At 42.0% G+C, this 24,057-nt stretch overlaps 1 protein-coding gene across 1 annotated transcript; it reads right to left on the reverse strand.

The window, feature by feature from the left end:
• Positions 1-1,265: 1,265 nt before the first annotated feature.
• LOC117533551 lies at positions 1,266-19,357 on the reverse strand. Its single transcript, XM_034197350.1, has 2 exons — positions 19,311-19,357; positions 1,266-3,039 (listed from the first exon to the last, which is right to left on the reverse strand). Exons 1-2 carry the CDS (start codon positions 19,316-19,318, stop codon positions 1,266-1,268), a joined length of 1,782 nt encoding a protein of 593 aa, XP_034053241.1. The 5' UTR covers positions 19,319-19,357.
• Between the last annotated feature and the right edge of the window lie 4,700 nt (positions 19,358-24,057).

Here is a 24,057-nt window from a genome sequence, read left to right on the forward strand (position 1 = left end):
TTTGCTCAGAGGTCAGACGATGATAGAAGGAGCTGCTCTCTTTCAGTAGACCACAACAGTCTACTTGTTTTTATTGATTCACTGATATATGGTTACAAATGATTACAAATGATAACAATGATTAAATGATGAAGAATCTGAACTAAACTGCTGAAACTCAAGTCTCAAAATAAAACCATAAATGCTTAATATCTAAAAAGGTAAAAATGCAAAGTAACTGAATGCAAATCTTAAAAACAGGAGACGTTTCTTTCAACTCTGTCGTCACTGACACCTGTTTCATAAACAGCACATTCCAGGTGAGCATCATCATACATGGTTAAAGAAACACCACGAACATCAGCATTTTATGCACAAATGATTCAATGATGAAGAAAAAAGATGAACTCGACTGACAACAATCAAGCCTCAAAATAAAGCAACTCATGATGAACATCTAAAACGTTATAAATGCAACTCGTAGAAAACTAGAAATGGAGTTTTTCCTTGTTTCTACTTTCCAGCAGAAAGAATGTGATGAGTGTGATCTGAAGAAAGTGAGCTGCAGGTCGAACATCCTCATATGTGGAGAATACACAATAACATCAGAACAAATGATTACACATCGTCTTTTACTCCAAACATAGTTTAGAAATCAGTCAAAAGCCTCAGGAGCTGCAAAGTCTTTCTGCAGAACTGTCAACTAAAGATTCAAAGGCATCATTTTCTTATTCCAAAGTATTTGCCTCAGTCAATTTACTTTACATGAAAAGATCAAGTCATCAAATCATGCATTGGTTTATTTGCCATGCTTCAGAGGAGAGAGAGAGCTGCTGTAGCTAACATTGACCAGCAGGGGGGGCTCTTTCCTCAATTTGAAACCAGAGCAACAATCGAGGGTCTGTGTTCGTCTGGAGCTCCACAAACTCTCTCCATTATATTCATGCTGGTAACGACGAGTATCCTCAAACAACATCTCTTCCAAACAATCCTTCAGTTAGTTTTCTTCCTCTTCTGCTCGGTAACCAGCTGGAGGAGCATGCACAGTAGCTACATGTTGGGCTGCATGCGGAACTTCACGGACATTGTGAGGAGGGACTTTGGGTCACAAAGGACAAAGGGAACCCACAAGGTGGTAAGTATGAATTGGCCATAACGTGAAGAGTGAAGTAAGGATTGGTTATTGAACGGTAAAACACAAAGGGCGCCGTTTCCAGGAATTACAAAGATAAAAAAGTCAATCACATTTTATCAGCATCACACTTGGTATAATGAAATACCTTTCATCAAAGTGTAGAGCCTGTTTTCTGCTCAGCTGTGTTTCCTCTGAGGCGATCCCAAACGGCTTTACCAGAAGCTGCTGTTTTACCAATTGCTGTAGACATGTAACTCAGAACTGATCTTATTCTTGGATTTTCCTCCATTTTACTTTTCATCATTTCCAGTTTCATGGCCTTCTCTGTGTCTCCCTTCTCCTTCATCTTCTCAATCAGGACGTCCAGGTGGACATGAGTGGAGAGTGAAACAACCTTCATGGCGATCTCCTCCAGTCTCTCAACATGTTGGAAAGACTCTTCGAGCAACTGATCTTTTTCTTTCTGAAGTTCTTCTATGATCTTCTGGAGAGTTTCCAAGAGGCTAGCTTTCTCTTCACTGCCTTTTTCACTCTTCTCATACATGTCTTTCATCTGATGTATGGTCCTAGTAACTCTCTTTGTCTTGGTCACATATCTCCAGGGTGTTTTTGGATGACTTGGATCCCTGCACTCATCCTCACATTCAGTGCATCGTTGTTCTTTCACATGTTTTAATACATGACACTTTCCAGTACATGATGTGCAGTGGAGCTCATTCTCATGACCTGATATACTACACTCTTTGTTGCATATTGTGCATTTATTTCGCATGACATCACACTTACGTGGACCCGAGGCCACTTCGCATGGAAAGTGACAAGTCTCCTTACAGTCGTCACAGCAGGTAGCTCCTGCATTATTTAACCCTAAATACCTCCACCAACTCTCCCTAACTTCTACAGGTTCTTTTATTTTATAGACTTCATCAACTTCTATTGTGAAGTCCTCGTTATTCTTCATGTCTTGTTCGTGTTTCTTCAGACCTTCCTGAGTCTGTTGGATCTCTCTTTGTTTCAGTTCAATGAATTGAATTCTCTCCTGCAGGTTGTGGATGCAGGCTGCCAGTCTGATGCGTGATTTCAGCACTTCAATGGTTTTGTCTAGGTTCTGAGGTTCAGTATTTTTCAGGAAAACTGCACATTTTTTGATTTGCTTCATTGTTGAGTTCCATATATACTCTATATGATCCTCATTATCTTCATTTTTCTCTGTTTTCTGGGCATTATTGAACATGAAATGAACAGGCTGATCCTTCTGGTTTTTTGGACACCTGATTTTTGCTTCTTTCAGAGCTTGCAGAACATTTGTAGGTGTCAAAAAATCTGAGTGTGTGATGAGGGCAACGATGTTCTTCTCTATGTCTTTTCCAAACAGAGACACCACTGAATCAAAGACGTACATCAGTCGGTCACTCAGTCGATTGTCACTCGCTTTCAGCACCAGACACACTGCATCGATCTCATGAACTCCATCTGTTGAGCGAAACAAGTCCAACAATCTTTCACTGACGAGGACATCTTTGTCAATCCCTTTGGTGTCACCATATCCGGGAGTATCGATGATGGTCAGAGAGAAGGGCAGAGTTCTGTCTTCAAGACCAAAGACCTCGTACACGATCACGTCTGACGTCTGACTTTCTGTTTGACTCTTCTCCTTTTCCTGTACCATCTGAAACCAGACATTGTCCTCAAACTCCACTCCCAGGGCGAAGTTAACCAGAGCGTTGATCAGACTTGATTTTCCTGCGCCTGTTTCACCAACAAGCAAGATGGTTTTGTTTATCTTTGTTGAATCTCTTTCACCGAGAGTCAGTCTTCTTATAGATCCTATGTTGCTTTGTTTTGGTATCAGCCGGTAGATAGAGGGAGATCCTGGAATGATCTCGTGTTTGTATTTGATGTTTTCATATTTTGATGAGATGCACCTGTAGAAAAGTAAAGATATTAGCTCAAAAGCTACTGAATATATAATAAAAAAAAGACCTTCAGGTTATGCAGTTTAGTGTTTGTACACCTAAATCCACCAAGAGTTCTCCAATATCATTTTGGCAACAAGTCCTCCTGCTCAGACGACCAAATGTGTCGTTTGTTCAAGCGCTTAATACGTCCTATAATCCCGTTTTAAAGTTGTCGGCCTCTAGTGCTCCCGTTGAATGCAAACGTTACAGAGGGTCGTTTATTCACAAATAACCCTCTCTGTAAAATCCTAAATTGTAGGATAGTTTGGCCATTAAAACACTTTTTGATTCGATTTCTAGCGATAAGTGTATATTGTACTTTTTTAATCCACGTCTAGTCGATATGTAGGATCTATAGTTTGATAGATCTTACGAATACAAGAAATTACAAGAAACACGTAACTCTGGATTTGTTTTAATGTTTGAGGAGCAATAAACGACACAGCAGCTTTTTGGCTGTTAAAACTATTATTTTCTGCCTCGCTCATGAGAGGAACAGCTGGCGAAATTACAGCCTCGCCTACTGATTTTAATTTAACCATATATCGAGCCCGATTCTCGATTTCAAATGTGTGCTCTAAAATGATATTTATAAATGACTATTATCTTTATTATAAGCAAGACAATACATGGCAAAGATATGTAGAAAATAAACGTATTTGAGATACGTTCATAACAAACGTGACGTGGGAGAAAATACGTTTCTAGCTAAACGTAATTGAGAATGCAGCTTAGTTCTGTGGGAACGTCATTTTTAGGAGACAGGGTTGTAGCGCATGCTGCTGCCTTATCACAGAAACACTCACTTGAAAAACAAGAAGCTGACCTGGAAGCAATGAAAGCCAATATCAGAGCTAAAAGTGCGCTTTTGAGAGATTTTAAATCTCAGATCTGCTCAAGGGAACCTGTTACACAGGTCGCAGTGGGCACTCAAGCCTGCATTACAATATAGGCAGGGCCACTCTGCTGATTGCATGAAGTACAACAGCGTAAATTAGTCATCTTCCAGCTAAAAAGCATTCAAATACCGCATTTAAAATCTGATGAACTCAGTGTGCATCTAGACCGGGTGACGACATGACCTATTGATGCAGCAACCACTGTAAGTTATATTCTTGTTTAATTAGACTTCTCTGTTACATAACAAACTAATCTCTTCTCATCCTGCACCTGTCCGCCGTAACCTTCGTTCCCTCTCCCCCTCTACCTTTGCCTCATCGGTGCTCTCAGCCCTCCCTTCCTCTGACTCGTTCCAACTCCTGCCTCCAAACTCTGCTGCAGAAACTCTCCTCTCTACTCTCTCATCCTCTCTGAACTCTCTCTGTCCTCTCACATCTCGGCAGGCTCGTCAGTCCCCTCCTGCTCCCTGGCTAAATGACGCACTGCGTGCTAATAGAACCGTCCTTCGGGCAGCAGAGCGGAAACGGTGGAAATCCAAACACCGTGACGACCTCCTAACCTATCAAGCTCTCCTCTCCTCTTTCTCTGCTTCGATCTCTCAGGCAAAAAGCACTTTCTTTCAAGATAAGATCCAATCTTCCTATTCCAATCCTAAAAAACAATTTTCCATCTTCTCCACCCTCCTGGACCCTCCAAAAGCTCCTCCTTACACCAACACACTGACATCCTTTTCCCCTCTCTCTCCAAGTGAGGTTCTTACCCTCATTACCTCTGCCCGCCCTACCACCTGTCCTCTGGACCCTATCCCTTCAAACCTCCTTCAGACTATCGCTCCTGATATTCTACCGTTTCTCACCCATTTCATCAACACTTCTCTAACTTCTGGTCACTTTCCAAACAGTCTCAAGGAGGCAAGAGTAAACCCTCTCCTAAAGAAACCCACTCTCAACCCGTCTGATGTTATAAACTACAGGCCTGTCTCTCTCCTCCCGTTCCTGTCTAAAACACTTGAACGCGCTGTCTTTAAACAACTCTCCTGTTATCTCCATCAGAACAACCTTCTGGATCCGCACCAGTCTGGTTTCAAGGCAGGTCACTCCACAGAAACTGCTCTCATTGCTGTCACTGAGGAACTTCACACTGCTAAAGCAGCCTCCCTCTCCTCTGTCATCATCCTTTTAGACCTGTCTGCTGCATTCGACACGGTGAACCATCAGATCCTCCTTCGCACTCTCCAAAAACTTGGAGTTTCAGGCTCTGCACTTTCCCTCCTCACCTCATACCTCAAAGACCGCACCTACAGGGTAACTTGGAGAGGGTCTGAGTCCGACCCTTGTCAATTAACTACAGGGGTCCCTCAGGGCTCTGTTCTTGGTCCCCTCCTCTTCTCCCTGTACACAAACTCGCTCGGATCAGTCATTAGCCCGCATGGTTTTTCATACCACTGCTACGCTGATGACACCCAATTAATTCTGTCCTTTCCCCGCTCAGAGACCCAGGTCGTCGCACGCATCTCTGCTTGTCTAGCTGACATCTCTCAGTGGATGTCTGCTCATCACCTCAAGCTCAACCATGACAAGACTGAGCTGCTTTTCCTTCCGAGAAAAGATTGTCCCACTCTTGACCAGTGGCGTAGCCAGGAATTATTGTGTGGGTGGGCCTGGAGAAATGTAGGTGGGCCAGGGGGAGACATATTAAGCGTGGGCTGAAACTTCATTAATGATTTTAATGATTTTTTAATGCACTAATAGAACATAAGCATAAATTAGCAGTGAAAACAAAAAACATAGGCACGGCGGCCTCAGAATGTGTGTAAAACTGACATCCACATAGGGATGGGTATCGTTAAGGTTTTAACGGTACTACTTTTAACGATAGCGCTTATCGATCCGGTCCTTTAACATTACTTTTCTCGGTTCTTTTGGAGAGAAAAATAAGGTAAACTAACTAAACAAATTGTGAACAAAACTAACATTGCTTTTTATTTAAATTAAATACATAATATTTCACATCAAAAGAAACAACAATGTTTTAACAAATCGTATTAAATAATCTGACGACAGAATAGCTGAAACTTTAACAAAATAAATAACTCTGTTACCTCTAATCATTAACCCATGTTTGTATAATTGAGTTAACTCCGTGTGTTGCTGCTAGCATACAGAACACCTGACGTGGAAACGTTCCTCGTGGATGGGGCTACAGAGCTGCTAGTAAGAAAGTGGAACCCGGTGCATTTCTCCGTCTGGATGTGGAGCTCTTTTGCTAAATGTTTAGACAAATTGCTCGTGTTGCCGCCCTTACATGCTAAACTCTTATTGCACTTTAGGCAGCGAGCATCGACACGGCTATAGTTTAACCACACCTCGGAGCGCGTTCTCTCCGCCATCTCCTCCGTGTGTGTGTGTGTTGCTGCATGTAGCAGCTGCGTGTGTGTAAACTGCCCCGCCCCCTCGCACACAGACGGGAGAGATCTCTTGTCTGGATTGGAAAGATCTAAAATACTAAAAATAATCAGACGCATTTTGCTGTCTTTTTGCATATTAGAAACGGAGTTGGCGACACTTAAACTGCAATGTAATGTTTGTGTAGCAATAATACATACAACATATATCGGGGCCACAGGTTGTTTATCCTTGACGCAGTCGCACAGTGGGCACACACTGAGTGTTTTCATATTCAGCAAATGTGTACACGCTAAACTGCAGACCTCAAGAAGAAATAATACTTTCATTCACTCACGGCAAAAGTTACTTTACTTACTATAAAAACTCACGGTAAAAAAATGCACTCCCTGTTCCATTGTCATGAAGGTGGAATCTAACTATATCCAGAATAAGTTTTATTGGATCCAGACTAGAAACATGTTTATTTCTGCTGTAAAGTTGGGCATGTTAACATGGGGGTCAATGGGAATTGCTCCTTTTTGCATCCATCCCCTGTCGGCCACTAGATGAACTGCAGTTTGTGGCACTTCCTTCTGGGCTTCCCGGCTCTGCGCTATGAAGCGCTGATTGGCTGTGGGTGGGCCAGACGTGCATGTGGGTGGGCCCAGGCCCACCCACAGCTACGCCACTGCTCTTGACCTGACTATCAACATCGGCACCTCAGTTGTTTCCCCGATTCAGACTGCAAGGAATCTGGGTGTGACCCTAGATAACAACCTGTCCTTCACTGCAAACATCGCTGCTACAACCCGTTGCTGCAGATACACGCTTTACAACATCAGGAGGATACGTCCCCAGCTGACCCAGAAAGCGACTCAGGTTCTGGTCCAGGCTCTCGTCATCTCACGCCTAGACTACTGCAACTCCCTCCTGGCTGGTCTACCTGCATGTGCCATCCGACCTCTGCAGCTCATCCAGAATGCAGCGGCTCGTCTGGTGTTCAACCTTCCTAAATGTTCCCACACCACTCCGCTCCTCCGCTCCCTTCACTGGCTTCCGGTAACTGCTAGAATCCACTTCAAGACACTGGTACTTGCTTACCATGCTGCGAATGGATCTGGCCCTTCCTACATCCAGGACATGGTTAAACCGTACACCCCAGCGCGTGCACTACGCTCTGCATCAGCCGAACGACTCGCTGCACCCTCGCTGCGAGGGGGACCCAAGTTCCCATCAGCAAAAACACGTGGGTTTGCTGTCCTGGCTCCAAAATGGTGGAATGAGCTCCCCATTGACATCAGGACGGCAGATAGCTTACACACCTTCCAGACTGAAAACTCATCTCTTTTGACTCCACTTCGAGCGATAGAACTATTAACAAAGCACTTATATACTAATAAAGGACTGGCTTATCTAAAGCCAGTTGAGTAGCTCTTGAAATGTTTGGCTCTATGAAACCTGATGTACTTTATGATTCTGTTTTCTTCAAGGTTGTGTCTTCCTGGTCGAATGTACTTATTGTAAGTCGCTTTGGATAAAAGCGTCAGCTAAATGCAATGTAATGTTGTGATGTTATAGGTTTTAATATTAAGTATATAAGTATTTATGTAATAATGTTTTATTGTGAAAAAGTAGTTAGGGTAATAATGTTATTATGTAGTATTGTTATACAATGTAGAGATTTGCATTTTAGAGTGAAATCTGCAGTAAATATAATCAAATATAGTATTTTAGAGTTCTCAATGTAAAATGCATTGTATTTCACATAGCTCTATACTTTGCAAATGCAAACTGTCTGATCAGCTGGAATTGAAAAGGTTAAGGGTTGTTATGTCTTATCACTATTTGAGTCACTTTTTAGCAAGAACGACAGCTTCACTCTCACAGCAGGCTGAGAGCAGGAGGCCTCTACATTCATGGAAAATTACTGTATGCGTTCACTTTCACTTTCATAAAAGTGTACTTGTACAACGTGAGGCTAGTCCAGACATGTCCAGTCTTTGACTACAAAGGAATAAAATGACTTATACACATATATGGATATATATACATGTATTTGCTTCTGCTTCTAATGGAAAATATAAAGTCAGCCTTTAGTGAGACACAGGAGTAGAAATTTACCAGTGGCCTGAGGAATTTACCTCAAAAGAATGATCGGAGGGAAAATGCAATTAACCTGTTAAACCCCGAGCCTGTTTTTCAGGTTTCAGGCTCGAAAATGACATTCCCAGAACAAACAAACACATTTTTTCTCAAAGTAAGGATAAACCTGTGAGTTGGATGGTAAAAAACTGTAAATTATTGTGTCCGTCCAAAAGATATGTTGTACTTATAGTGAAAACTAACCTTGGATGATGGGTTAGTAGACTAAAAGCTTTAGGAATCCAAAGTACAACATATAATAAGTACCCTGTATCAAGATTGATGCAAAACAAGTGATATTTGACCTTTTTAGACAGATTTAGCAAAAAAAACCTCTTCTGGGGCCATTTTGGTGTTTTTTCCATATCTCTGGCCCCCCTTGCTCGATTTTGACATGTGACATCTCTTTCTGAACGTCAGAGCCAATGGAATCGAGGGGAACTCCCACATAGTCCTTATTTGGTCATGTGTATGTGTGAGACTGCCGCATAGCCAAGACCGGAAGCAGCAGCCACTCTGGTGGCTACCATTAGCAGCTAACATTTGCTCTCCGATTTTTACATAAAAATGGAATTATGGATTATAAATGAAATCATTTTCTTATACAGAGACGTTAAAAACCTATGGATTAACCGATTCAGCCGCGTTTTTTCTGGTTTTAATGCCATTGAACACGTCTTTTGATCAGATTGACAGCTACGGTGAGACGATCTCCCTAGAAGCTCCGTATAGGTACGTGTTGTGATGTCTGTGTTTGCTTCCCCTGTCGCGAGTCCGGATCACTCAGTGATGATACTATATACCTAAATAATCTGTGGAACCTCAGCTTTAATCGGATATCTTGTAAGTGCAGCTACGATAAGTAATAAGGGTACTTTTATCTTCAGTTCTGTGCCAAAGTCTGTTAGCATTTTTCGCTCAGGGGTCATTTAGATGCTTCTTATGAGACTTGTGTTTTGTTTTGGTAAAAATGGTTTGTATCGTCAGTTAGCTGAGATTATTTCCGTTAATCTGGTATGACACATTAATAGGTTCTTAAATATTAAGATCCCCTGAGACACAGTGTCGTGAAAAAAAAAAACAGGGTCCCCGCCGACGGGGACCTTGGGGTTTAACAGGTTTTAACAGCTGGAACTAATTTTTAACTGGTGACTTAATAATATACTTTAAAGCAGTGGTTCTCAACTGGTGGGTCGCGACCCAAAAGTGTGTCGCAAACCTGTTTCAAGTGGGTCGCAGATGTGTGAGAGAAGAAAAAAAAATAGGAAAAAAAAAAAATATTTTTTTTTTTAAATCAAACTTTTATTTTGAAAGCCCGATTTTCTAACGCTGTGCATGCAGTAGGCGTTGGACTGGAAGTACCGGAGACCATAAACGGTGTTGAAAACTTCTGTCACGTAGTGATCATCTTCTCAATAAAACATCTTTGCTGATGTTTTTTCGAGTCTTCTGGCCAATCAGAATCAAGATTGTGCCGGAGAATAACTTTGCGGTAGAACTCTTCTTTATACATCCATGGGTACAACTTCAGATAGAAATGAACACATAATGAAATATGACCCCGGGTTTGATGATTGACAGGTCACAGAACAATGGGGGCAATCTACCCTTACCCACAATTTAAAGGTAAGTCACACAGACTCCTCTTTGCTCTTCTCTCTGTGAGGAGCAGCAAGATGTCAGAACAAAGTGACAAACAAACAATGGCATAAAATATTATTAATATGTCGGGTAATAATAGATTTATTTATTTTCATCTCAGAGTGTACCAGAATGCGTAGTTTATATGTTAGTATTTCTAAAAATCTCTAAAGAATCCCCCCAGACCCCCCTTCTGGGGTTGGGTTTTCAGCATGTGTGCCTTTTTTATGTTATGCAGTTCAGCTTTGATTCCATCATCTCATTAAACCTTTTAAAAGCATACTTTAGTTCTGTGAAGGGATATAAGGGATATATGCACTGTACTTCACTTTAATTAATATTGTATGCTGCAAAGCGTATATATATATTACAGCACGATTTTTTGTTGAATAGATTTGAGTGGTTCAAGATGTTGGGTCGCGATTTATTGACAAAGGCCCGAGGCCTGACCAGTTGAGAACCACTGCTTTAAAGTTCATACCAGAGGGCATTTTTTAACCGGTGACGTAATGACTATACCTTTAAAGTTTTACCGGTGGGTCAAAATTAAATAACATGCTAAAGCTTTTTACTTTTTAACCAATCACTTAAAGGTGGGGTAGGTAAGTTTGAGAACCCAGCTCGAGATACACTTTTTGTTATATTCCATGGAATGCTCTTAACATCCCGATAGCAATGAATATTTGAAGTGCTTTGACAAAAAATCCATAACAAAATATCATCTGTGGAAGCCGTGGCGCTGTAAAAAGCACGACCAATCATCTGAGCCGGCCCGGCTAAAGTAACTGGATGGCCTACCTGCCTGTCAGCCTTCCATCTGGGCACAAACTTATCTCGTGCCCTCATTGGTCATGTGCACGTGCGTGTGTGTTGGAGGAGGGGCTCTGTGAGGAAGTGGCAGATTTTTTCCGGCTGTGTATTTTCAAATTCTAGCGCACTCGAGCTGCTTTCTCCAAAATTACCTACCCCACCTTTAAGAAATACACCTTCAAAGTTTATACCGGAGGGAAATAATTGTCACATTGTTATGAGAAAGGTAAAAAAAAATGTCATAACACATTTTTCAAAAAGATAAACAGTGGAGAAAAAAAAAAGGTCAAACATTAAATCATTCTTATGTTGACCAAAATATGATATTATACGAGTAACTATTCTTAACCAAAGTGACACAAATGTGCTTCTTATATGGGTCATTTTTGACCCACCTATGTGAGAGTGTACGGTCCAATCACTCGTGCATCCAAGGGTTAAACTGATTCATTATGTTGTCTGCTTTAAAACAGCAGTTAGTTGAACCTGGTTCTCCAGAAGTTAGTCGAGGTGAGACCTTTCAGAGGTGGATCTGAGCCTGGCGGTAAACTAGCATAGACTCAAAAGCTTCTGATAGGTCAATCAGTAGGTCTGATTAATAGTCAGAGATTAATACAGGTCCCCGACGCAACAACAGGCTGTGTATTAAAGGTCTCCTATTATGCTATTTTTAGGCATATATTACGGGTCTCAGATATATAAAAATATATAAAAAGTGATTTGCTCAAAATACCAAACAGACCATGCATTTCAGAAATCCCTCATACCCCTCTATTCCAGCTGTTAGAGCAGGGGTGGGGAACCTTTTTCCTCTCAAGGGCCATTTCAATTTTTTCAACATCCTCCGAGGGCCGTACAAATGATTGACCTCTGCTTAAAAATACTAAAGTCACAGCCCATTCATTTGGCCTTTCTTTCATGCTGTGCAAAGAAAAAGCAACCTCTGAATCCAGATATCTCACCATGACTCGTGCATAGACACACAAGATGTGTGCAAATGTATTTAGTTTCCTATCCATGTGGACATGATTTAAGTGGTGGGGGGACCTAACCTTTTTTTTTAAATGTTGAAGTTAAAAGCATCAACCTGGTGCACTTTGAGAGCAACATGAAGAGATCTATGGATACATCTCTCAGCACCCATATGGAACAGAACTGTAAACAGATTTGTGGCCACGTATTAATAATGCGTGGCCACAAATTAGTTATTATGTTCCCACAAATTAGTAATGCGTTGCCACACAATAATTATTGAGCTCTGTAATGAGGAAAGTCAAGATCTGCCTGACGAGGCTCCATTAAAATATACATATTTTAATAGTTTAATAACGTTTTAATGAAGTTGACTACAGTATATTCATATTTGTCAGTGCTTTCATGTAAATTCGGCAAACATAAAAATAAATGATCGTGGTGACGATGATGATTAAATTAGAATTCAAAATCTAGAGCATTTCCTCCCGTTCATTTTTGGAGCCGGCGGGCTTCCTGATGTTTTTTGTACAGTAGTTGTGGACTAACCAACATTATTTTGTTAAATAAAAACATGGTGATGTTTTGTAGCCTAAATGATTACATGTCTCTTATTTAGCACAGAGTATGATCCTATCCGTGACATATGGATCTTAACAAAGATCCGCCATACAGTAGTAGCCTACCAGACATAAATCTACCGTACTATATCAGAGTCCATGTCCATGATCCATTGCAGCTGGCTTCATTATAATTAAATGTATTTATCAAGGGGGCGGTCTCAAGTCACGCTGGAGGTTTTCCTTTGAGCGAGGGCAGACCCCGTGCCGGCCACGGCCCTCGCATTTCAAACTGTCTGAAATGAGGTGCTACATCTGTAGTGTTGTCACTCAGTCATCAGTTTCTATAGACTATCTGGATTTAGTTATTGCGTAATAATTATTGTGTTCCCACGAATTACTAATGCGTGGGAACATAATAACTAATTCGTGGCCACGCATTATTAATACGTGGCCACATATTAATATTTTTCTCACCAATGTCACCAGTGTGGCTCCGTACAAACTATAGTAAAATAAACACTTAAATGTGTATTTTGTACGTTTTCCTTCCAAAAGCCTGAAAGAAAACATGTTATGGAATCAAAATAGCACGATATCTCAAGATTGACCAGTGCATGAAAAACGATGTTTTTGCCTGCTGTGTCTCGCCTTTAACAAACTATTTATGCGGCTCGTATCGCTGACAGCCCGGCCCGGCACCAACTTTTTTCTTTTTTTTTAAGCGGCCCCCTCCCCACTTTTGGCAGCACCCCCTGAGCAAAATGACTTCCCGCGGCTATGACATCATGGTCTTTACATGAGCACAGAGAGATCGGGTTATTCATGTTCCCTGTTTACATGATAAATACTAGTAACCTGGCATTTTGATGCCTTTTCTCATCTAAACTATTCAGTATTTATATCTCTCTATCATGACATGAAGACGAAACTCCTCTCCAGAAGTGAGACGCTTTTTCCGCCGCCGCCATCACTGTTAACTGATTAACTGCTACCAGCTGATTACTTACTTTCCTCTTCTTTGAAACAAATGCTCTTATGTCCATGTTGTCTGGGGGAGAAAACATATCAAACCAAGAGATCGTCAGCTTTGATTTTCGCTGTATTAACAATGTCCTGAACAGTTGGTGTGTGTGCCTTACCTCCGCTACCGGCATCGCTTCATACAACAGATCTGAGCTGTCCAACTATGGCAACACTCCTTGAACATGCGCGCTATGTGAGAATCTGCCTTGGTACAAAGCAGCAGTGAAAACATGGTACGGAGTTTCATTGATTTGGGTATTCTCTCAATAAGCAAGTGGAATGGATTTGATAGTGAAGCACTGACACATCGCTCTACAAAGTGCGGCGAGAGTGGATAGACCGATTCACGGACTTTCCACATGGTAGAAGTGGGGGGGTCTAAACTAATCATTTCAAAAAGAGGGGGGGACTTGTCCCACCCTCATATAATGGCTGCGACGCCCATGTCGCGTTATGTGCACGGATCGTTGTGCATTCGTGTGTGGGTTTTTTGAGACTCCCCTGACGGTCAGCCGATTCGTACTTGTAATTATGTCTATCTATAGCCAATCAGATGTCTCCTCAATTCTAAGCCAATCACATGAGTGCGCCCCCACGAGGGTAGATTTATTGCGTTCATGATGTAGCGCTTCATGTACGCATTTTGCGCAGTCCGGAGCTGACAGGTCCATGGAGCCTGCCTGCAGGCGCTAATCTCAGGACACCTCCACTCTCAGTACAGCGCCACTTTCCGAACAGGAAATGCAGCAAATACAAGCCTTTATATTATTAAGGTACAGCGCCACTTTCCGAACCCTTGATGAATGCTTGTGTTCACAAAAACGGCAGGCAAAACCGTTTCCTGTGTGACGAATACAGCTGCTTTATTTATGTCTGTATGAAGTTGTTGTGAGTGTGAAGGGAACAGCTACAGGTTAGCCTAATCGATCAGTGCACTACGAAGCCAGTGCTAGACAGTGAACTGTCAACGGGGGGAGCCCCGCCGGTCATTATCGGCCGATATTCACTCTTGATAGTTTGATCGGTGCTCTCTATAAAGGCCGATCAGGAGAGCTGGATCTGATCGATATGGACATAAACGCGAGTGAAGTATAACCGGACGCAAGAGAGAGATCAGCTGCTGAGTCTGACGGAGACACGCAGCTCTGCATAATCACCTGAAGCTCCGCCCTCTGTTTAGCGAGCTGACCAGACATCGCAAAATGCGTACATGAAATGCTACGTCATGAACGCAAGAAATCTACCCTCGTGGGGGCGCGCTCATGTGATTGGCTTAGAATTGAGTAGACATCTGATTGGCTATAGATAGAAAAAATTACAAGTACGAATCGGCTGACCGTCAGGGGAGTCTCAAAAAACCCACACACGAATGCACAGCGATTCGTGCACAGAAAGCGGTTTGTGTTTGCAGGTGCAGGGGATTTACACGGAAAACAAATATGTGAGGATCAAAAATACACATGTAAAACTTTTTTCTGTAATTGGATTTTATTTACATGAATATGAAACGGAACACATTTGTGTGTGCATTGAAAAACACAAGTGTGAATCCTTCTGTGTGCATGTGTGTATTATGAGACTGTTCTGAGCCCATAATTCGTCATCACGTGTCGTGTGTTTTACGCTCCAACGTTATCGGTCTTTTTATCGGTAGGCTACTGGAGACATTTAAAAAATATATGTCATATGTATTATTGCTACATAAACATTATATCGCAGTTTTAGTGTCGCCAACTCGTTTATAATATGCAAAAAGACCAAAAAAAATCGTCAATGAGGTATTTTCGATCTTTCCAGGCGAGATCTCTCTCCTATCTGTGTGCGAGGGGGCGGGGCAGTTTACACACACGCGGCTGCTACACACACACACACACACACACACACACACACACACACACACACACACACACACCGTAAGGGGTTGAAAAGTTAGGACGATTCTAAGGGCCCATGACTGACAGTCAAACAATTTTAGAACATTAAGAAAAAAAATGTTAAGTAACCAATGTGATATCTTTTCATGGGGCTCAAAATTCCTGGTGGCTGCTACATGCATGCAACACACACACGGCGGAGATGGCGGAGAGAGCTAAGCATTTCAAGGTGTGGTTAAATGTCTTGAGGTGGACAATGCTCGTTACCAAAAGTGCAATAAGAGTTTAGCATGTGAGGGCGGGAACACGAGCAATTTGTCTAAACATTTATCAAAAGTGCTCCACATCCAGACGGAGGAATGCACCGGGTTCGACTGTCTTTCTAGTAGCTCTGTAGCCCCATCCACGAGTAACGTTTCCACGTCAGCAACACACGGAGTTAACAAAATTATACAAACATGGGTTAATGATTAGAGGAAACTGAGTTATTTATTATGTTAACGTTTCAGCTATTCTGTCATCAGATTATTTAATACGATTTGTTAAAACATTGTTGTTTCTTTTGATGTGAAATATTATTTATTTAATTTAAATAAAAAGCTATGTTAATTTTGTTCACAATTTGTTAAGTTAATTTAATAATATATGTATTGGACATGGAGAACGACAGTGCACAATCTGTAACCAGCAGAAACTCAGTATACCTGGAACACACACAGCAACAACAGAGTCTTGCAACACCCTCAGTGAAAAGCAGTGGCGACGAAATCAACCAACAACAAACTGGGACAGGGCCCATAGCTGAAAGACTCAGGAGTACCGCACATAGCGTCATGCCATTGATAGCAGCTGGAAAAGGAGGATTTCAATACCAATCATGGACTCACAGGGACATGGAAGCATTAGTGGGGAAACTACCTCCACTCACCAAAGGAGGTCAGAAGTGGGTGAATGATCTGGAGAGGTACACAGCCCAAGACCACCTGTGCTTGGGAGACATGAGGGCCCTGCTCGGACGGATTGAAGGACGACTGGAGGCAAGAGCAATAGATTCCGAGGCCAATTGCACGCAAGACCCAGATGACACTTCATTCAACTACATCAGATCGAATTATTGGGCTGCTATTCGTCACATCTACCCGACAACACGCAGTTTACATGCTCTCAGCAGCTTGAGGAAGGAGCCGGGGGAAGACATGCATGCCGTCTTGAAGAGATGTGAAGGAGTGTGGGAGGCCAGCACGGGAGAACGACATGATCTTTCTCCACCTGTTGAAATGTTGTGGAAGAACGCTGTCATTAAAGCCCTTCCCCCATCAGTGCAGGCACGCCTGGAAGAAGTGGTGGGATTAGACACTAAACCCGCTGAAGAATGGAGGCAACATCTCATTCACCACGATATCAGATACCAGACAACAAAGACAGAAATTGATGAAGACGACAAAATCCTAGCTAGGAGACTCTTGAAAATACAAATAGCTGAGAAAGATACCGAAGCTAATAAGAACAAGAAAACGGCGAGGCAGAGAAGGCCATACTAACTGAGACCGTAGTGCAGCCACCGCCAACGGTTCAAACGCAGGTAGTGCCAGAGAATCGGATTCAGAACCAACAAGGAGGAAGAGGAGGTTTCCGAGGAAGAGGCAGAGGAAATGTTTTCCGGTTTGAGGGATGTTACATATGCAATCAGCTGGGCCATTGGTCCAGAGATTGTCCGCAACAACAAATGCAATACCCACCACAAGTATTGGAATATACTACTACACAATTTCAGCAGCCCCAGACACAACAGTGTTATCCCCAAGTTCAGCAACAGCAGACACCCGTGTATGTTCCCACCAGGTCGCGTTAACCGAATATATATATACAATGGCACAGACATCCTGCGTTTCCATTGCCTACTGCTATCGCAGATATTTACTATTTGGATTCCACCCCTGGAGGAATGTTAAGGCAGTATATTCGGCCACTGTCACCTCCAAAGCAATTATTGTTGCTCCTCCAACTACCGTGATATCCAACAAAAGAAGCATTAATGTTGATCATAATATTTGTCCAAGTGTTCATTGCGTATTGGAGGTAAACTCTAAAGCCAGACAGTGGTTAGTCCTCTTCTTCCAGTTCACATTATAAAAACAAAGGGAAACATATGAGGTTTTTATGGTTGTAAAAACATTACATCACATGTCACTTATTAGACACTTTTATCCAAAGCGACTTACATACTCAATACTGTGGACAATCCCCACAGGAGCACTTTGGGGTGAAGTGTCTCAGGGACACAACGACATGCTGACTGCAGTGGGGTTTGAACCTGATCCCAACACCAAGGCTCTATCCACTGCGCCACACGCCTTACCATTTTACAAGATACAATAGGCTTTCCAGTGGCGGCCGGCCCATAGGGGCGCTAGTGGTGCCACCCACCCTCTTCCCACATGTTTGATTGTCATTAAAAATAAAAAATAAATAAAAGAATATATTTAAAAATAAAATATATTTTTATTTTTATTTTTCATGAACAAGGTAAATATTATTTGGTATCAGTAAAATGTATAATCCACAATAAAATCTCGTTTAAAATTGTTTTACGATGTCTAAAGTTACTGATAAGTCACATGTTTCCTGCCTGGCCGCAGCGTGTATCATTACCCTCTCTCGTCCGGGCGGTAGAAAGGAGCCCTCAGCCAGAGCAACAGCAGCCAACAAGCTGACTGTTGCTATCTGTATACTATGCCGCCCAAACATAATTTCAGCCAATCAGCGTCGTAAGATCTGATGCTCAAAGGGCGCCGTGTCAGCGCCCTGGCCTGTGTGTCTGTGAGTTGTTTGGACTCGTATCCAAGGTGACGCTACAGTAGTTGTCGACACTCACACACTTCGTATTTAGTCTCCTGATTTTAAATGGGAATTAAATCATTTGAGTGTTCCCAAAGCACCAGTGTTCTGCAGTTTGTGTGGGCCTACTGGACTGTTGCACAGTTTTGGATGATTCATAGCTAACCACACTGAAGATTATGGATGATCTCATATTTGTAAGCCTCAATTTGTCCTCCTCCCCCCCCCCCCCTCTAACATCACCAGAAGCCATAATGTAAGATTCTTCTGGGGGAGGATCCCCCCGGACCGCCCTATATTATATGGTTTGGTCACAGCCATTTCCATAGCCCCACCAAAAATATTTTCCACCAGCCGCCACTCATTAACCAGGCAAACATATTAGCTTACCTCCACAGTCAATAATGAGCCATCTTTATACCATCTCATACCCTTTCTATGAGGAAGATAAACAAAAAGTGAGACACTTGTAGCGTCCCTAAAATAAAATAAAATTTAAAAAAAAGGAAGAAAGTAAAAAGTGGTTGATTCAGTTTGTGTTCAGCTTGTACAGGTGTCTCATCAGTAATCCACTCTTCTGCCTCTTCTCACAGTCCTGCAATAAACCAGTAAACAGCCGCTGGCTAGATGAACGTGTGTGTGCGTTCTCCGTGGGTCACCAGTAGCCTTGCTGGGAAAATGATTTGGTGCTTGTCGATCCCCTTCTTCCGTACCTTTTTCCGCGCTTCATAAAATTCCCATTGCTGTTTGTGTACTTCAGCTGACAAGTCCGGGAGGAACCTGATCTTGTTATTCCTGTATACCAGCTGGCCTTTCACAATGAAGGTTCGCGGAAGGTGGAGCCACGCACTTGACCCGTGATACGGTGAGGGTTTCTGAAAACCACTTTTCCATAAAGACGCACTATATTCATGTTGCTCTGTTGGAGGAGCGACTTCAGTTTTTCATTGGCATATCTACACTGTAGCTGCTGTGCACATGACAATAAAGCCTTGAATCTTGAATGTACTCATTTAATAAAGTAATAGTTTAGTAGCGTGAAAGGCTAAAGCAATAAAGTCATAATATATATCATGAGTATTACTCACGTTTCCATGGTGACTGGTTCACAACAGCTTGAGGATGGAGCACCCGTTGAATGTTCTGGATAAAAAAAATCAAGTTAAATTAACAGAGATCTGAAAATCACTCTACTTGACACCAAGTGAAAGTTTAGACCTATTTAACAAAAAACCTTGTTTTCACAGTTAAATCTGCAGTAATTACAGCTGAAATCTGGTGGAAGACAATCTATCTAAAATAGTATCTTAACCTTTGTTGTAGTAGGAATGTCATCCTTACGTTGTGTATTGTATTATATTTCTCTCTCTTCTCACTATTTGTACAACACTCTGTCTGTGTGTCTGTTTGTCTGTCTGAAATAAATACAAAACCAAACAGCAGAGCAAAGAATGCACACAGTTCAACTAAACTAATGAAACTATGAGAGCTGGTTAAAATAACACAGCTACTGTATCTTGCAATATTTACAGAGTTCTGAATTAAAGGTGGGGTAGGTAAGTTTCAGAAACCGGCTCGAGTGCACTAAAATTTGAAAGTACACAGCCGAAAAGAATCCGCCCCTTCCTTCAGACTTCCTTACAGAGCACCTCCTCCAACACACATGAAGGCGCAATGCACGCCCAATGAGGGCACGAGATACATTTGTGCGTGCACGCGATGGAAGGCTGACAGACAGGGCGGCAATCCAATCCGTTTAGCCGGCCCGGCTAAACGGATTGGTTGTACTTTTCTACAGCGCCACGGCTTCCACAGATGAATTTTTTTTATGGATTTGTTGTCAAAGCACTTCAGATATTCATTGCTATCGGGATGTTAAGAGCATTCCATGGAATATAACAACAAGTGTATCTCGAGCCGGTTTCTCAATCTTACCTACCCCACCTTTAAAGTAAATATCAGAATTATATTCTTAATTTTGAGCACTATTTGCACTAATGCTAGTATTGATGTTGTAACCCTATCTAAGTATTCTTAGTCTTAGTCCCTTTAGGGCCTCAAAACACCCAGGTCCTTTTTTAAATGTTTCAACAACATTGATATCCTGACAACATATCACGCCTTTTCAAGTTGAACATTTGTTGTTATAATTCTCTCTATAGGTCAGAATTCTGAATATATTCCGAAGCAAAGAGTTCTTACCTGTGCTGTTGGTCTCTGAAGATGAGGAGGCAGAGAGCAGGGAGCGTTTAAATACCAGCAGGGGGAGGTGCCATCTTGGGTCACATGATTTCCAAGAAACAGTCTCACAGACGTATTCTATCAGGAGGCTGCACTTTCAGCATTAGTGCACAGGGTATATTGGTGTGTTCGTATAGAAGAAGCCCACCATGCAGCTGAATACAGTTCATCCAGTTGGAAAGACTCACTTATCTTATTTATTCATATCTTATTTCATAATGTTGTAAGTTCAGTATGAGTCTCAGCAGGGTGAATAACATCAAAGTTGCAAAGACTGGAGGTCAGAATCACAGGCTGTACCAACTCTGATTCAGCAGAGTCTGCTGAATCAGAGTGCTGGGCCCTCGGCCCAAGACAGGGATATGCCAACCACCAATCAGGCCCTTCGTGGATAACCTGACTGTCACCACAGAGTCAGTGCCAGGAAGCAGGTGGATCCTGCAAAGGGCTGGAGTCTGACTGCCTGGGCTAGGATGAGGTTCTTACTAAATCAAGGTCACTGCGACTGAAGAAGGGAAAATGGACAGCTGCTCCTTCAGCAATGAAAAAGACCAATCCCAACTGTCTCAGTAAAGCCAGTCAAACGCCTTGGCAAGATGTTAAGCAACAGCCTGAAAGATATCAAGTTAGTCCAAGTAACTTCTCAGGAGCTGAAGAGCTGGTAGTGATGATCAGTGGTGGTCAGAGCTTTCCGGCAAATTCATAGATTGGATCCGCCAGCATGGCATCATGCCAAGGCTACTCTGGCCACTGCTTGTCTGCCAAGTCCCTATTTCTTAGAGCTTGGAGAGGAAAGTCTCCTTTTGGTGTAGTTGGGATTGCCCAGAAGCCTTAGCAACTTCGCGCCGTACACAAACAACACCTAATGCTGCGTTCACACTGGACGTGATGCGAGTATTCGCATCGCTCTAATCACTCGCGTTTCACCGCGGCTGTCAGTTGTGTTACTCGCATCATTCAAACAAGACGTGCTGGCCCAAGGAGCCGGGCTTATCTCCATGTAAATACTGTGGTAGACACCAACTACAACAGCATGAACATATTGTACCGTGATTTCATTGTAATACACGTTTCAAAATGATGCCGGAATAACAACATACTGATACCGGTTAGTAAAAACCATGAATTAATGCTTTGACGAGTCTGCAGACAGCAGGCGAAAAACCTTTTAAAATGTGTGTTTTTTTAATGGAGATCGGATCGATTAGGCTAAGCTAACGTTTTAGATGCTCCCTCAAAACCAACACACTCTCACTCCCTAAGCGTCCAGGAGCGACGTTTGGTCAGTGTCCGTGGCGTGCAGTTGTGAGGCTCCTAGGCTCCTTCAGCTTTATAAAGGGACGCAAATAGCTTTCAACTGATTGCAATGTATTCCCATCTGCGGCGGGATTTGACGCTCATGGAAGCACGGCATTCGTTTGTGTCGGCTGCCCTTAAAGGCAATGTGAGCGTCCATTCCCATTGGATAACGGAGAATTGTACACCCGGAAGTAAGTATTCGCCTTACTGTCGATTGATTTTACAGTGATATCTGCACTACTCATCGACTAAAAAACACCAGATTATCCTTGTTAATTACACAACATTGATTGGTTTAAATTGTGTGCAATGCTTTTGTATTTTTCCCCTTCGATTCGGAGAAACAAATATGTTTTCGGAGTAAAGGATGGCAGAAGACACTACACTACCCAGAATCCCCAGCTATCGTTTGGACTACACCATGTGCTCTGTTTGACGTCACGTGATCTTCAAATTTCTCCCTGCAGAAAAAGAAAACATGGCCGAACTTCGTTTTATTCTCGGTGTAAAATGCCTATTTTAAAGTTAGTTTGGCCATTAAAATGCATTTTGATGTCATTTGATGTGAGAAATATGAGTTGTTATTTCAGATTATGTGTGCAGTGGATGTACATGATATTTAGTTTGCTAGTTATTACGAAGATTACTTCAGGAAATTGCGTCCATAGAACGTTTTCATTGTTACCAAGGTGGTTGCTAGGGACGCTGCTATCGATATTATTTCTGTTATGTTGTGTAACTGTTTAATGGTGTTATCTTTATTGCTACCCCCTTCCCCGTCAAATGTATAGTGTTGATCCACAGCGCAAACATATTAGTTTAACAAAATCCGCATCTAAAGATACGTTATTTTCCCCTGTGCAATTCCAGTCTCACATCTCACAGCACATCGTCATTAACAAATACCGGAAACAGACCGAAAACATTTAAACAAATAAAATAATACTTTATTCCGAGTGTGCTTGCTTTTCTCTTTGAAAGTCATCACATAACGGCATTGTAATACACGGTTCGGCTGCATTAAATATTACAGGCTCAGAGGTAGAATGGCTGCGTTTTAGGCAGCTAAGGAATAGCTTCACTTCAAATGTCAAAAGTGCAAAGTCTAAGTACTATCTGTCAGTTTCCACAGAAAACCTAAATAATCCTAGGACATTTTGGAAAGCCATAAAATCGATATCCACCGGTGAGATCCGTAATGAGCTACCTCCGTGCCTTACCACAGCATCTGGCTCTATATCGGACAGGGCCACTATGTTAAATTGCTTTAATGAGCATTTTGTGTCCTGCGGTTCTATGTTTGATTCTGTGACTAACTCTGCTTCTGTGAACACCCCAATCCGTGACTCTGAAATACGTGTGTTGGAAAACCCTTTCAGTTTTACTCCTTTTACTGTCAATGTTGTTCATGAAGCCTTATCTAAGCTAGATCCTAAGAAACCGGCTGGTCCGGACAACGTAGAGCCTTTCTTTTTAAAGATAGCTGCAGATTTTATTGCTCTTCCTCTTACTACTCTTTTTAACCTCTCCCTCAGCACAAATGCAATTCCAAAAGTATGGAAGTCAGCTTGTTTGTTTGTTTGTTTGTTTATTTATTTAAAGGACAGTGCACATTAATCCACATTACTGTAAATGAGCCAGTATTAGCCAGCTGGCTAATTTTCAACTGTTGTCCTTGGCAAGATGTTAAATGACCACAAGACTAGAAAATAAAAACATAATTAAATAGAGTTCAGCAGACACCATCAGTACAACAATAAATAACCATCAGTACAACAATAAATAACCATCAGTACAACAATAAATAACCATCAGTACAAACAATAGAGAGGAACAAACAAACATGCAAACAGATGAAATATCATCATACCTTGATACAATCAAAAGTGTTCACATTTTTGATTGTTAAAAAGCCAGTTCTTATGATAGTGGTTAAATGTATGATAGGAGGTGTTATTCCTGATCTGTATTGGTATTGTGTTCCAGAGTGTAGGTGCCCTCACAGAGAAACACTGTTTGCCAAAGGAACTGGCCCTAAGAGGGACTACACAGTCCCCTCTTAGGGCAGACCTTGTGGTTCTGCTGTTTTAGTGTTTCTGCTATATAAAAGTGCAGAGCGGTGGGGGTGCCTTGCCGTTTAGAATTTAAAAATGAGACATGCATCAGTGTGTTTTATAATATTTCCCCAGCTGAGCAGGTTATGTTTGTCCAGGATTTTGCAATGGTGGTATAGCTTAGGCTTTCTGTCCAAAACTTTGAGAGCTTGTTTGTAAAGTGACAGGATAGGCCTTAATG

This window comes from Gymnodraco acuticeps, unplaced genomic scaffold (assembly GCF_902827175.1).
Source record: "Gymnodraco acuticeps unplaced genomic scaffold, fGymAcu1.1, whole genome shotgun sequence".
Lineage (NCBI taxonomy): Eukaryota > Metazoa > Chordata > Actinopteri > Perciformes > Bathydraconidae > Gymnodraco > Gymnodraco acuticeps.